Consider the following 15,809-nt stretch of genomic DNA (forward strand, 5'->3'; position numbering starts at 1 on the left):
TTTTCTCTTAAAAGCACTTACTCTTGTATAACCTACTGTCTATAAGCTTGCTTTTCATTCACCTTTCCCAGACCTTTTAGGAGTATTTCATGGATGCTGAGGGGTCTGCAAAACACTGCAACAGACCAAGCCAAAGACTGGGAAACGCTCGCTCTCTGTAGCACCCGTCGCCCTCAAACACACTTGCTATAAGACTACATAAATTCCACTATACAGAAAAACCCAGTGAGTTTAGAGAAGGCACAGAAACACTTGCAGACCCTTTACAAGCACCCTCTGTAGATGTGTCAAACATCCTTCTTGTAAACATGAAGACAAGCCTTAACAGCATTCAAAACTTACCTGGGACCTCACAAACAGCAGTCAGCAGCACTAGATATCCCAGATGTGGAGGAAACAGCTGGAGTTCCGATTTCTTCACTAGACAGCTGGATATTCCCCAATAAAAGTCAACGCAGGTTTCGATCCCAACTTTTTGCTGTTCCAGCTGCATGTTGTGGATCCCTGGGGAATGCACTGGCTGAGGAATTCCTGGTAGCATGGTTTCATAAAGCAATGTATAGATCTGGTTGTTTCTTATTGTCATGGGATTAAATCACACGTTGAGTTTTACTATGGCTAATAACATAAGTCAACAAGTAGAATCATACAGTAAAGATTCAATATGCCATTGGTATAGAAAAAGAACAAACTTTAGCCTTTCAATATTATTCCAGTTTCAAAGAACAGCATAAAAGCTTTGAGGTGGTGGTAGCCCCAATCAAAGCAGAGGGGATAGACTAGAGCAAAGAGAATTTAAATGCTTCAGTCCAGGCTGTCTGAGGAAAGACATGGCAGAGCCTGTTCTTTGCTCGTTTTCATCAGCTCCACAAAGGTATAAAAGTTTTGTTATACACTATGATTAAAAAAAAGTGTGTTCCTATATAAAATAAGTACACTTCCTTATCACATACTTATAGCAATATATGAAAAAACTGTACATTCTAAACACATCATTTGTCAACAGCTTGTAAATCAGGTTTTTTTTAAGCAGTAACATTAGTCATTAATGTTTTAAACTTAACAAGTGAACACTCAAACAGGAAATATGATACATAAGAGAAACAAAGTGTTTAACACAGCATTTGGTAAATACACCAGTCAAAGTCTGGTCAGTCTGTTAGTAACTATCATCAACAGTTCTAAACATAACTTTTGGTTGTACAGCATACATACTCCCAGTGATGTTTGTATAGTTTGTTACTGAGAAATGGAAAACATTTTTTTTTCCCTACTACCCTTCAGTACTAATGTCTTTAAATCTAGTCTCCTTCCTCTCCAAATTTTTAGGGTCCAAAACCTTAATGCAACTTTTCGTTGCATATTACTCTCATGACTGAAACCAAATGCTTCCAGTTCCCATTTGTGTGCCAGGAATATTCATATACATCCCCCTTATGCAACTTATTAGCCGTAAATGGACACCAAACAGATTCAACTGCAAAATATGACCTCTATTTGGTCCATTTTTGTATCTTAGTCACTACATGAACTTGAGGAAAGGTGAACCTTTCCAAAAACCCTGAAGTGGCTGCTCTGGAATCTGAGTAGGGAAAACCCAACTACTCATAGCTAAAGACCAATTTGTTCCCCCTTCTGAAGTCCAGCTCTAGAGCTAAGTTTTATGCTCATATTTACTGGTAAAAATCACATTACAATTCATGAGACATCTGAACTATTTGCAGGGGGAAATTTGAGTACCAAACGCATTACCAGAATTATGTGCACCAGAGAAGGGAGAATAAGTAGAAGAGACAGACAAATATTGAGAGAATGTGTAAAGTGGTATTATGTTATTAAAACATTACAAGAGAAATAAACAGAACATAAACAAAAAAAAGGTTTTAACCAGGTTTAACTTTTTTCTTTTTTTAAATTAGAATTGACCCAAAGCAAAAGCTTACATTGCAAAGGAAGAACAAAATACATTATGATATTGGTAACACAGTGTTGCTGGAAGCTAGACTTGTGGGCAGGTTGCAAGTTGCTCTTGTCCATATGTCACTGGGGGCTCTTGACAGATTTAACTGCGAAAGTTAGGATCCAATTTTTTCTTCTAGCCCAGGTCCACCCTGGTAAACACGCTACATATTCTCTTTTGCATTCGGGTATTTATCTGATTACTCTGTCCAGATGTGTTCTCCTATGATTGCCAACTAGAGCCAGAAAACTGATTTTTCCACGCTATCCCAAGGAAGCCAGTTATTCCAAGTATGAGTGATAATGAATTTTAAAAAACAAAAACAAACCCAAAACAAAACAAGAAAAAACACTCAAGAGCTTTTCAAACTAACAAGTAATGTCTATAATGTAAATAGTTTAGAAATATGGTAATTAAATAATCTAAAAAACACTCTTACTCTGCTGTACATTTATAAACATAAATATTTACAAAAACTTTCTGCTTTGTTTTAAAGGATGAGGTTTGCAGTTTGTTAATGATCAGAGTCTTTTACTCACATTGATTCTTTGGTGTATTTGCCAATTTTTTAAGGTTTATTAGAAGTGTTCAACTGTGAAGTTTAAGGTAATGGAACTAGGCTACATAAGAAGTTTATATTATGCACTTCTCCTTTCACATTCTAGTCCAAATGAAAACCAAAGTTGAAAGTATTTGTGCACAATATTTAAAATAATAAAAAAAGACCGAATTCCCCATTATTGAAATTTGGATAGGTTTATCAATGAATAACCATACTTCACTCACACTCATGCACATGTTTAACTTCAGATAGTGAATGGGACTATCAGTAGGTTGAAACACACATGTGCTACGGTACTTTGCTGAATCAACATCAGAGAAACCATCTACAAGGGATGGCTTAGCATTGTAAGAAAGGGCAAGGGCTTCCCTCCACCTTGGGGAGGGGAGAGAGGACAGGATGAAAATTAAAAGAAAGGCTTTTTATTGGCCTGAAATGTATGTGTGTTCCCTTTAGATGTCAGTTACTTAAAAGAAATAACCAAAAAACAAACCTCAAACAATAAATAATGGAATTACACATTTCTTCATTAAATAGCATTCTTGTTACCAAAGTCTTCTGTAATTTTCTTCAGTCACAGCAACAGACAGAACAAATAATTTGCCTTAATATAGATTGCAACTAAAATATATTCTAGATTACCTTAGAAAATATTACTGTAAAAATTCAGTGGGGAAGGACACTGGTTTAGACCAACTTACAAATGTAGTGAACAATACCAAGTATTTTTTAAAAAAAAGAAAGCAATTTTAAGGTTCTGATCTCATGTCACAGAACTGAAGATTCATGCTTTAAAACCTGCCAGTCAATTCTTAACATCTGTCCTGCCTGAGTACTGGAGAGCTTAAAGATCATAACAGCTGATCTTTCTCGCTTTGATAGGAGCTGACAGACACCGTCACGCACACAAGCTCACACGCACACCCCACCCGTGCTCTCAGGTTGTCCCTGTTACAATGCCACCACCATTACATCCAACCTGGAGGAAGCACTCTAAAGCTTTACTGCCCAGAGGTGACCACCGCACGCATTGCGTGGCGTTAAGGTTGGACATACTTGCTCACTCATGCTGCCGAGACATGAACTTTTGGTCACTGCTCAAGCAGGCTGGACTTGAACCGATACAAGCTGGAGATAAAAAGGTTCAACATTCCATTACCAATCCTCTGAGCCATAAATCTCCAAAATCACTTATTGTTTGGAAACCTGATGCAATGCCAGGCACAATAGGGAGAGATAATCCTCCTTGTTTGCTGTAGTTCCGGTGCATCCATTAGCAGTGATAAGGATCATGCTCAAGGAACTGCAGCTCAGGGTTATAAGATATTAAAAGGAACTAGCACAGTTAAAGAATATGAGTATACCTGCTTCACCTTGCTTTTCATATTTTTAATAGTAAATATTTTGAAAGTGACAGTGTTAAACTTAAAAGCCACCACCGTTCCTTTCATCTCCCCGCTTCCATCGATATAATTGGTACGAAAGCACTCCTGATATTACAGAGGCTCTTAGAGAGCCAGTAGGATGGCAAAACAAAAGCAGAGGACACTAGCAAGAACCTTATGATGACTCCATAATCCCTTGAAAATAAAGAGAATGAAACAACTGCATATTTTGGCCCAATCTTTTTTTTGATAGCAAGAGCTTCTTTTTTTTATGATCAGAAACAAAACTCTTTAACAGATCTTTTCAATACCTAGTATGAAAAACACATTCAGTAGCCGAATTTCAGTACTCCTTTCAGTTGCTGCTTTCAGATTAATTGCAAAATTTAAACTTTTAATACGAATGGGGCTTTTCTTGTTAGTGCACATATGAAAGGCATCTTAACTTATGTGCACTTCCCACTCTCTAACCTGAAACAAACTGAATTTCAGAGCAATCCGAAAAAAAAAAAAAAAAAAACAAAAAAACCCCCACTGCTTTTAAAACAAAAGTGTTTGGCCAATTTCTTTTTTTTTTTTTTTTTTTTTTTAAGTGGACACAATTTGGCTGAGAACCCGTAGATAAAATTTCAACTGAAAGTGAAATAAAGCAGGTTATACATTCATGAAATTCAGGGAGTAATAATGAACAGCAACTGCTGCATCACTTTTGTAATGTCACGTCCACACTACAGCGAGGCAGCAGTTCCTATTCTCACAAATAATGCACTGAGACTAAATGAGGAATAGCGTGGAGGGGAATAACATGTAAAGGGAAAATACATCAGAAAGATTATTGCACAGGAGGCACTGTATGAGAAACAGAATACACTGGCTTCAAAAAAAAATCTAGATTTGTTTACTCTTAAATTAATGTAAAAAATACAGAGGCTATGCCTCTTTGTAGTGTACTGTCACTGTTAAAAATAGACTTATTAACAGCCATCCATTTAACAGGGAATGTCAGGAAAGAAGAGGGCCTGAATTTTATGGGTATCCCAACTAGAATAATTAGGAAAAGAATAATATAAAAAGAGCCAATGTATAGACCCTCAAATTGAACAGGGTAACCATATTTTTTTCTTTAATTTCCAAATTATGTTGGTACAGTACCCTAGGACACGCTGATTATCAACTCTTCCCTCTGTCCTGCAAAAACATACACCCTGGCAGAGACAAGAGTCCCAACAGACAACAGGGCTTTGAAGGTCTTTATCAGTATCCTTTTGCAGGACTGGTGCCTTGATTTCCAAACTTTATTTTCTTGCATAATTGCTCAGCATGCCAATTCAAACCAACTGCTTCCCTTGAGAGGCTACCTTCCATCTCCACTGCAAGTCTGCACACTTAATGTGAAAACAAACAAACAAAAAGCCAACAGCAATTTTTAAAATGTAATATTGTATAGAAAGCTTGGACCTTGTAAACTTGGACCAAGAAACCAAAAATTAAGACCTTCTAGCGTGTGGTATAAAAAACCCAAGGAAGTGTATACCTGCCTTCTGACTTCACAGAAAAATCAGAATTTGCATAGGATATACTTTGTGCAAGGCAACAAGCCTCTTCAGTATCTGGAATATAACTAATCTTGCTCAGAGTTCTTCTCTTCACGGATATCAGATATCATCAAATTTGTGTTTTAAGTAGTCTTTCATGACCTTGGCAATGGGTAGTTCATCAAGTAGTTTTAGGTTTTGAAGGCCTATACACTGACGGATTTTAATTCGGCATAGATCTTGCAAGTTTCTGGGCTGTCCTGAAAAGACAAAAGGAACACATAGAAGTAAAATGATCACATTTTAAACATACTTTAAAAGATCATTTGCTCAGTAAAATCACAGATATTTGCCATTTTCTAAGAGGCAGAGGGAAGGGAAAAATTACAAGAGAAAAAGGGCGGAAGTTAATACTTTCCTAATGAAAAGAAATTCAATGAAATTCAAGAGATGAATCTTAAAGACATTTTTACATGCACATAATTTTACTGATACATTATCCATGTAAGGATTCCCACGAGGTGGCAACATACGCTTAAGCGTTGTAGAACAGCGTTAACTCCTCCATTTAACTTTCTGGGGAATTTTTTCTATCCTTGGGGGAAAAAAAACCCTCAGTCTTGCTTATTTTCAAACATTAAGGCAAAAACTTCTAGGTTCCACTGTAACAGGACTAGGCAGTTTCCTTAGAGAGTGAAGTTTTATAAATGTTATTCAAGGACTGCATGGCAGAGTTAAAGATTCTTTTTTCCCTTCTAACGAAAAGACAAAGCCTTTAAGCTTTGGATGCAGCCACAACCTCATCAGAAAGAGATGAAAATATGAGTTAACCACTGTCCACAGAGGAAAATATTTACTGACATCGCATGAACTTCAGTATTTCTGGCAAGGGTTTTCCAAAATAATCGGTTCCCTTTCAAACTTATTCTTAAGAGGAAACTATTCAAACACCTTGAAAAACAGTCCCCCGTGCAACATAACGTAAGAAAGATTAATCTAGCTTTGTATCTGAATGTACCCAACAACAGATCCCGAGGAAGAAAGAGAAAAAGAGCAGAACAACAGACATTGAGAAATCCTGTCCCAATATACCCTTCTAGCTTTCAGCACCGGTGCCTTTGGGCCTTCCCAAACCAGAGATTGCACACAGATCTATGTCTTTAATAGCTGTGAATAGCCTGCCCTTTGTAATCTGTCTAATGTTTTTTGAACCCATTCATACTTTCAGTATCCAAAACATCCTGTGGCAACAAATTTCACAATATAATTAGGCGTTGGCTGGAAAACTACAAAGTGCTTTTATTTATTTTAGATCTGCTTCCTGATCACTTCATTGCGTGCCTACCATTCTTTGAGTTACAAAAAAAATAACAAATAATTGTTCTCATGCCAGTCACGATTTTACATACCTTTATATTAATCTCCATCCTCCACTCATGCTCGATACCTCTTTCAAAAGCTGAAGATGCTATTTAATAGCCTCCCACCATGGGAACCACTCCAAACCTCTGACCAAACTAGCTGCTTTTTCCTCATTCTGCTCTTTTTTGAAATTATCCCAGTAACACATTGAAGTTGTGCTAATCAATATTTTGATCATCGACTTAACCATGTCGTGGGGAAAAAAAAAAAAAAAAAGAAAGAAAGAGGTTTACACAGTTATGGCACCCGATGGCTGTTCGAGTCAAAATACTCAGCACCATTAACAATGTAGGTGCTTATTTTGGTACCAAGATAATCTGTCACCAACAGAGCAACTTACTGCACTCTTCTATTATCTGTATAATCATTAATGGTAAAAGACAGTGCTTGTTTTTGCAAATAAAGGCACAGCAATTTTATTGAGCTGACTGCTTGAATTAATCATTTCTTTAAAAAGCAGTACAGAACAACAAAAGCAACTTTAGATAACTTAGATGGACATTTCCAATTAGCTTTCCTGAGCTGCCACCAATTAAGCAGGACAGTTTTGAGAGAGGAAATGCCTTCTGTACAGGGCTCGATGCGCGCGGGTTTTATGGCGGGACAGTAGGATGCTGTCAGCTCACCAGGCAATACCCTGTTTGGAGGAGACGGGAGTTTCTCTCACCTGAGCCAGCCCCAAAGCTGGCTCTGCAGCCTGTCCCTTCTTCCAGCCGCCTCCTAGTTCAGCAACAAACCTTCTATCAGCTAAACAGACATTGACATTATGAGTTTATTAGACTTTCATGTTAAGCACATAGTAAAAAGATTATGAAACTATCTCCTGTTTTCTACTTTGGGCATTTTGTACATGGTTTCAGTTACCCTTTATAGCAAGTTCCTCCTTTTTCCCCCCTGCATGGGTTTTTCTATAGAAATGGGCTGACAGACAGGTATACACTGGGATTTATCTTAAGCACTAAAATTATCCGAGGTAAGCTAGCAGAAGTAATGCATGAAAATAGTTTCAGTCTGCTTTTAAAGAAATTAGATTTGAAATTAAAGGACATGCAAATTTGAATTTCCTTCATATAAGTGTAAAACATTTTTATTATACTTATCACCACAGTATCTAAATGTCAATTTATTTTTAATTATATCCTTCAGCCATGACTTAGAATACAGATCATCAGTTACTTTGTCCACTGGTGGTTTCTTCTTAGCCATTTTTTTTTTTTTTTTTCCTGCTTGAAGGAATGAATTTATACAACTTGGACAACAGCTGAATGGCCAAGCTTCTGGGAAAGAAAAGTTACTTTTGGTAAGAAATCAAGCAGAGGAATCTTTACGGTGATAAAGAAATAGTTCCAATGCTTTTAATGTGAATGCAAACAGGGTTCAGAAAGGATGCACCTTTTCAAAAGTTCACTGCAAACAGTAGTGTTAGAGGGTATAGAGGGCTACAGACCTATATGTGTATTTTCTGTAGTAGAGTACACAATAATACAGCTTTGAGACACTGATTTCTGGTTTCAGAAATGAATGCCTTTTAATTAACATCCTACGGGCTTTTTGAGAACAAAATAGAACAGACAACTTAAAATACGCAGAAGAAATTGGTCATCAGTTAATTCAAAAAGACCCGATTATCAGATGTATGACATTTCCCCCTGATAAGCCTAAAAATATTTCCTGGGAATGTGTTAACAATGGACATTTCCAGTGTTAAGCACCAGTTGCTACATCTAGTGGCTGTTAGTGTCTTAGGTCACGCCTTGCAAATTCCAGGGTTATTAATGCATTTGTGATTTATTAGAAACGGTGTCTAGAACACTTACTCATTCTTGGTTGCATCTGAATGAAAAAGAAAAAAAAAAAAGGATTACAGACCGATGTCAGTGAACCTTGGTTTGGCAAATGAAAAATGTTATTAGTAATTTGGCAAAGTAAGACAAGTTAAATGATAAAAAAAGTCCTGCTTAAAAACGATTAGGAAGTAGAAACTTTGGTTATATCCTGCACCACAAGTTTGGACAGTTATTTAGGCAAATAAGCTACAAAGGGAGAGAATTAAAAAAGAAAGAAACAAAAAACCTCCCACAAAATAAGACTGACCTAATTACCATTATCATGCAAAACAGTGACATAAAACTACAGATCACCTTAAAAAAACCCCCAACACATCCGTGATCCGGTCTCAAAGGGACTCCTTGATGATGGCAGTGCTGTTATTCTGGAGCAGCCGCGTTATCATTCGGCTCTTACAGAACCTAAGTTACCACCAGGGCAGCAAATACCTGCCGCTGTTGTAGAGCTGAAGGTTTGCTAACGTGTTCACCTGAACAAGTTAGATACTTCAGTCGATTTATTTTGCAAGCTTTATAGCCATAAACAAATAAGTTACAGGAAAGAGATGTATAGTTCATCTTTTGTCCTCCAGAGCTCATGCTACGTGCTGTAATGGAAAGCAGAAATCCCCACCAACGCACTTCTTGCGTATAGTTTCCCAAACATGACAGAAAAGTTTCTTCCAAACAGAAGAAATGTAAAACAGGATTATAAAATAAAGAGGACTTGCTTTTCAAATTTTTTTTCTCTCTAGAGGCAGCAGACTTCAGTACGCATAAAAGTTAAACATTTTCCTAATTCAGTTCTTTGACTGCTAAAAAAGATCCCGAGCTTTTTTTCTTCCTCCTTAAATATTTTTTTTACTTAAATAATGAAATAAGCCTTTTAAATTATTATTAATAGATTGGCCTTCTCTGGTAAAACAAGGGAAAACATTCATGTTTTAACAGCAAGAAATTATTACAATTAATCCTGAATTTTCATTCAATATTACATTCTTCTCCTTTTTGCAGTTTCAAGATTTTTCAGCTATTCTAGCTGGGAGTTTGTTGTACTATCCCAGAGACAGACAAAATTTGCACATAGGATTTACTAGCTATATAGAGAACTGTATGTCATCATTACAACTGCTCTGCAGTTTATGCATTTAGACCTGTGCCTGCCCATTTTTCCTACGCAGACCCTGCTCCCCAAGAAACTAACTCACCTAATAGGTCTATATTTAAGGATCCTTAAGGCATAATATTAGACCTAGTACCTCTGACAACACCAATTATTAGGGACTCTCACCCAGTTTTAAGCAAAAGTGTTGTGAAGGTGGAAAGGGGGAATCCCTACCACTTTCCTCTACTGAAGATACAAAAGCATCTGTGCAAAGCAAAAATCATGAACCAACCTGTTCTGTTACCCAAGGGAAAATTTAGGATTAACTGAAATTAATACACTTGTAGGCTGTGAGATGATCACCTCTGATTTACTGTTCTACCTACTAAAAAAAAAAAGAAAAAAAAGTACTTTCAAAAGTAAACAGTGTCATTGGTTTGAAGTGGACAGGCAATTTCTAAAGAAGTCAAAAAATGAAGAACAACATCAGTGACATACTTCAGAAGCTGCCCAGTCTTCTCTGCAATATTAATACATTTCTTGAGAAAAAGCTTACAGTGTTATTTCTCAAACTGAGCCTCTGCCTCCCTTGGGAATTGTGAAAGGCTGAAAACAGTAGTAAGAAACCATTTGGTTGTTTCTTTTTAGTTACAAAGGAAACTTAAAAATAAAAGTTTTGTGAAACATTAAAAAAAAAAAGTTGAAACCAGGCTGACGTATGGCTGGCAGCAGCTCAGTTCCTCTAGAGTATCAGAATAAGTATTTATATCTGCAGCTAACTATTAAATCCATCCCTTATTTCACAACTGTGAAGGAACTCAGCTACTGCCAGCAATTAAATTTAGTTACAATTTTGTTAGCTTTTTTGGGGGGAATTAAAAAAAGATAATTGAACTTATCAACTGTAAACTTACACCCACCAGCCAAGAAACACATTGATGAAGATGCACAAACAAACAGGATCACACCGAATTCAGCTGTTCATTGCAATAGGAATAGGTCTAAGTTAAGGAAATGCATTGTTTTTTACTCTGTAAAACAGCAGAATAACTACAGAGGATATTCAGTTCTCCAGCATTTAAAATGCCAGAAAATGCTAGCATCAAGAATCTATAGGTCTGAAATAGTAATACAAGACATGCAGGACTGAATTCAGAGAGAATTACAGAGTGTTCACTGAGAAAGTGAACAAACTCCTTGAACCAGGATCTCGCTCAACAGGACAAAGAGAGCTTTTAATTCTTTTTAACTCGATATCATACAAGTTATTTTAAAAGTTCTAGTTTCATTTTGTGTTCAGTATGCCTCTGTTAGAATACTTGAGCTTGAAGCAATGTTTTCACTGCTCTTTGAAAAATAAGTTCTCCACAATGAGTTTTAGATGTCTATTAAATTTCAAGATATCTGGTACAGAAATTATGTACCAAGAAGGAGTGCCTTTTGGACTGAAAAGTTATAGATGGAAAAGTAAAATGCCAGTAAAGCTCAATGTTAAGTATAACAGGTGTACTTAGCAATAAAATTAAGATTTGAATATGCTTCTATAAGATTTTTTAAAAAAATATTTCATAATGTTTCTATAAATTCAGCCTTACTGAAATTGCTATGGAAATTCAGCTAAGAATTTCAATACCATAATGCTTATCTATTTTTAGGAGACTGTAAGTAAAGTGCTCTGAACATAGACAGGCTTAAAATGCATTGTTATACTATTTTTACACTAGAAAAGAATGCAGCATAGGTGTGCAAATGGGAGTCAGGAGTTGCTATACTTTGCATGCCAGATCTAGAAATACTATATATATTTTTTTTTCCACAGGCGTCTTCAAAAAACTCTTCCAATGTACAAATCTGTATACAGCTACACAAAAATGATTCAACTGCTCAATATAAACAGTCAACTGCACTCTTGAGTTAGTAGCTGCATTTTTCAATATCACACTAGGCAATTCTGAGTTCAGAGTTTAACAATTATTTCAAAGGTAACTTTCCTCCTTCTAGAAAGAAAAAAAATGGGCTATGTCTTTATAGAGAGATCAAAAACTATACTGGTCTTTATCAAATAGGTACCTGAATCTGCAGAACGTAAACAAATACCATCTGAATCATGATTATTACCAACCCAGCTAAAATGAAAACTATAAAATAACCTTGTTACCCTAGTTCCCTGCATAACTCTGGATGACAAAGCAGACCACAGTCCTTAGTGCAAGATTTCCAGCAGCACACAAGGAAGCAAGTAGTCAAAGCTTGCAATTCCAGTAAAGTTCTTCTATGTCATAATAAACATGAAGATACTGTTTCCTTTGCAATTATCCATGTAATGAAATATGTAGAAATCTACTTAATGCACTATGACACTTCTGTATTCATAAAAGTTTAAATTATGCAGAGACCCTTTTTAAAATGTTTTTTCCAGGAAAAAAAATCCTAGTGAAAAGTTATCTTTATTTAACAGGATAGAGACAGAGAATGTATTAAGGATTTCCTTAACAGGACTTTTGTTTGGTTTTCTGCACATTTACAATGCAATATAAATCTAAACACAAAATTACACTCTCTAGTCAAAGCCAAAGATTTGCCCTTTGAAAATTAAAAGGAATGCAGATGAATATTTGTAGTTTAATTCATTTGGTGACCTTTAGATCTTGTTCCAGATCTGAAATTAGTTCTTTGATGCCTGTTAACATACATGCCACATTACACTACTGTGGCCATATCCATTTACTTAGCTATTTGCCTCGACACAGACAAGCAACTTGCATAGCGAGTCATAGACTCTCTTGTCTGCTACGTTATCTGAACAGTGATTAAATTAAATGAGAGCTATGGAGAGGGGGAAGGGGTCAAGCTTTTTCCTTTCCCCTTTTTGAGCTCATAATTGATTTTCTAGTACCTTGAAGTTTATTTAAACCTCTAAGTACTGTTCTAATACTTCAATTTTTTCCTGCCTCTAACATTGTCTTTATAAGTTTTAATACTCTCAAATCCCATTCAACTTCAACATAAATCATTCCATCCAGGACTAATTCCACATGTTAATTCTGTAGACATATACACTACAAAAACCCCAACTATATGTATCTCTATCTCCATATATATTATATATATATGCATGTCTATTTTAATTTTGCATTAGTGTATTCCAAGCTTAACCCACTAACACTCCTGAAGAGGCAGGTTCAGGTCTCATAAAACTGGAGCATTATACTGAAGTGCTTCCAAAACAACTCTTTTATCAGATGATCTCATGTACTATGGTGGTTGCCAATATATGTTTTTTTGGACTAGGAAAGTGTAATACAGATAAGGAAAAGGAGGTGATTAACAAAATCATTGAGCAATTTTCATCTTCAATATTGTTTTTTCACAGGGAGACTTTACTCATTTTTGTATTGTAAAAGAGGGTGAAAAAAGGAAAAAAAACACACAAGTGACTGTCTAAACATCAAGTCAATGGCAGACTCGAAAAACTTCATTGTTCCTGACTTCCAGCTTCATGCTTAAATACTGAGACACAACTCCAAATAACTTCCTTCCTCTTGGAATTATTCTAGGAGCAAAGGAATCTCTACCTGTAGCCAGGAAGAATATCAGACCTTCCAGGTCAAAACCCAAAATCCAGTATCTTCTTACAGACTCTCAGGGCCAATACTGAGTATTTCTGAGAGCTTGATTTCTTGCCTGTTATTCACAACCGGGGACCTGGGCTAACAGCTGCAATTATTACAGATTACAATACCTACCAAGACAAAAAGAAAGTCACATATGTTTTCTGAAGAATTGAAACTGCACAAATATGTTTTCCAAGTATTAAAAAAAAAAGCTACTTACATCTTGCATGTAGACTGCTAATAGTATCCCATTTATATGAAGCATGCAACTGCTTTCACTTGAAGAGGTTTGATAGCTTTCATAATTCACATATATTATTCTTTAAGCTTAAAAATTTTAGTTTACTGCAAAAGTAAAAACTAGTTCCTGTTTTACTATCAAATATATTCTTCAAAACTTCAGATGCATATACAAAACTTACAGCTATGGATTCCTACATTAAGTGCTTAGTATAATGTTCAAATAAACAACGTAGAAATTCCTGTTAAACCCTATGACCAAATCACTGTTACCAACTGCAAGAGAACATTTCAGGAAGATGTCCACTAGAACAATTCTGTAAAAATTTTGTAAGTTTTTCTTCTAATAAATACATATTGCAGTAGACTCAGAAATGAGATTCTTCCCTGCAGTGCTACAGCGTGAGATCTCAACGATTCCCTGTACACAGTCTGATCTAATTGGGAACTCTGCTACCAAAATCCCAGCTTGCTCTTTATCCATTTCATCTCTCCTACACCATCTTATTAAAGTGATTATTCATGAAAACCATGGAAGACAGTGTTTGGATATTTATAATAAGGGCAGAATCTGTTTATAGCTGTTTGTAAACATATTCTTCATAATTTTGCTCAGAAGCACAAAGCTGAAGTGTTTTTGTCAGCACTAGTCCTCCCTGCTTTCCCAGTTCTCCCTCCATCAGCACAAAACAGTGATAGCTCCAACACTGTTACGTTGGCCACAAATTTAAGTTACTTTTTTGTAGCAGACTTTACCTCTCATTTAACATTAAACCCTTAAGGTATGGAATATGGAAACTAAAAGTAAGTTACAGTACCGGTTTCCAACTTTCTGAATTAGACTTTAGACATTGAGGAAACACTGAAGCAGTCTCAGCCTTCATGCTTACAGATATGTCCAAAGACTCAAAAATTGCAAGTCTGGATATTAGATTATCTACTAATAACCCTGACGGTGCTACTATATAGTGAGAGGCTCCCAAAAAGGAAACTAGAAAGAAATGCGTTTGAATAAGAAGGGGCAAATTAGAACAAAATCTATTAGTTGCTTGTATTTCTTATTATCAGCTTCCACCTTTCCAAAAATTCTCTTTATATTTCAGATAAAAACAAAATAACACTATCAATCATGAAGATAAAAAAGAATTTCCAAATGCTTATTTGTCTCAGCTACTGACAACAGATCTCAGCTGATTCACCTCCAGCCCACACTGAATTTTTAAGTTTCTTTGCAGAGTATATAGGGTGCTTAATTCTCATTAAAAACTACCATATCCAAAAAAAATAAAAGGAACTGTAGGGGAAAAAAGAATATGTGAAATACCCCATTTTCTGTAGTGCAAAGATCATCCTAAACAGGATGATAATTTATTGGGCCATCTTAACTTGTTTGAATTAGCAAACTCTCGCTAACTGCGAAACAGTAATTCCCAAATGTTTTAGACAACACTATAACTACGAAACACTATTATAGCATTCCATGTTGAATGAGAGAGGAAGAGAAACTTTCGGTAGATCTAGTACACCAAAACCTGATAACCAAAAGTGACCAGAATATTAGGAGCCTAATACTCTTTCTAAATACCAGAAGTCATGATGAGTTAAAATCTCTTTCATATTTCAAAGACATCTACAAAATAAAATCAAAGCTATACAGCACATGAAACCCCTTCAAGTTGAACGAATAAACCCATTTTGTTGTCTGGTGAAGGGGAGAGAGGATGTTGGGGAACACAAAGCAGCAAAAGCTCTTTTCTGCCCTGGTTGTAGCACCAGATGAAAAAGCCAGCAACTGCAGAGTATTTGCATGATGATTAAAAAAAGCAAAAGGCACAAAAAAAACCCCCAAAACCAAAACCCAACCCCCCCAACATCTTATGTGCTAAGGCCATTAATAAAATGTGATTTTACAGTTCACTTTTTAAAAATTAATGCTTCCTGTAGATATTTAAACAAAACTAATTTAAATGAAATATACTTAACATTAGCACCTTTGCCGAGTAAGAGATTCTCAGTATCACAATCCCTTCACCTTCCCAGAAACTTTCTAGTGCATTTAAATAGCATCAAGGGGCAGAGAGGAAGCATTTTTTTCTGGGGCTAAATTCAAAGAAGGCTTTTAGCGGACACTGTGTCCTGTGATTAACTTCTCTTACATAC

At 36.0% G+C, this 15,809-nt stretch overlaps 1 protein-coding gene across 7 annotated transcripts in view; it reads right to left on the reverse strand.

Annotated features, from left to right (window-relative positions):
* Nucleotides 1-1,877: 1,877 nt before the first annotated feature.
* ASB7 (ankyrin repeat and SOCS box containing 7) overlaps nucleotides 1,878-15,809 on the reverse strand; it is a 31,533-nt gene continuing 17,601 nt past the window's right edge. For 4 of the 7 annotated variants that reach the window (XM_074880204.1, XM_074880202.1, XM_074880203.1 and 1 more), the window contains one exon: nucleotides 1,878-5,702. In XM_074880204.1, the coding sequence (XP_074736305.1) occupies nucleotides 5,563-5,702 (140 nt within the window). In that variant the 3' untranslated portion in view covers nucleotides 1,878-5,562. Of the gene's footprint in view, nucleotides 5,703-7,256; nucleotides 7,612-8,681; nucleotides 8,698-12,166; nucleotides 13,538-15,809 lie in introns of those variants that run through there. The other 3 variants (XM_074880207.1, XM_074880206.1, XM_074880208.1) reach the window with 3 other exon arrangements.

Source organism: Strix uralensis, chromosome 11 (genome assembly GCF_047716275.1).
Source record: "Strix uralensis isolate ZFMK-TIS-50842 chromosome 11, bStrUra1, whole genome shotgun sequence".
Lineage (NCBI taxonomy): Eukaryota > Metazoa > Chordata > Aves > Strigiformes > Strigidae > Strix > Strix uralensis.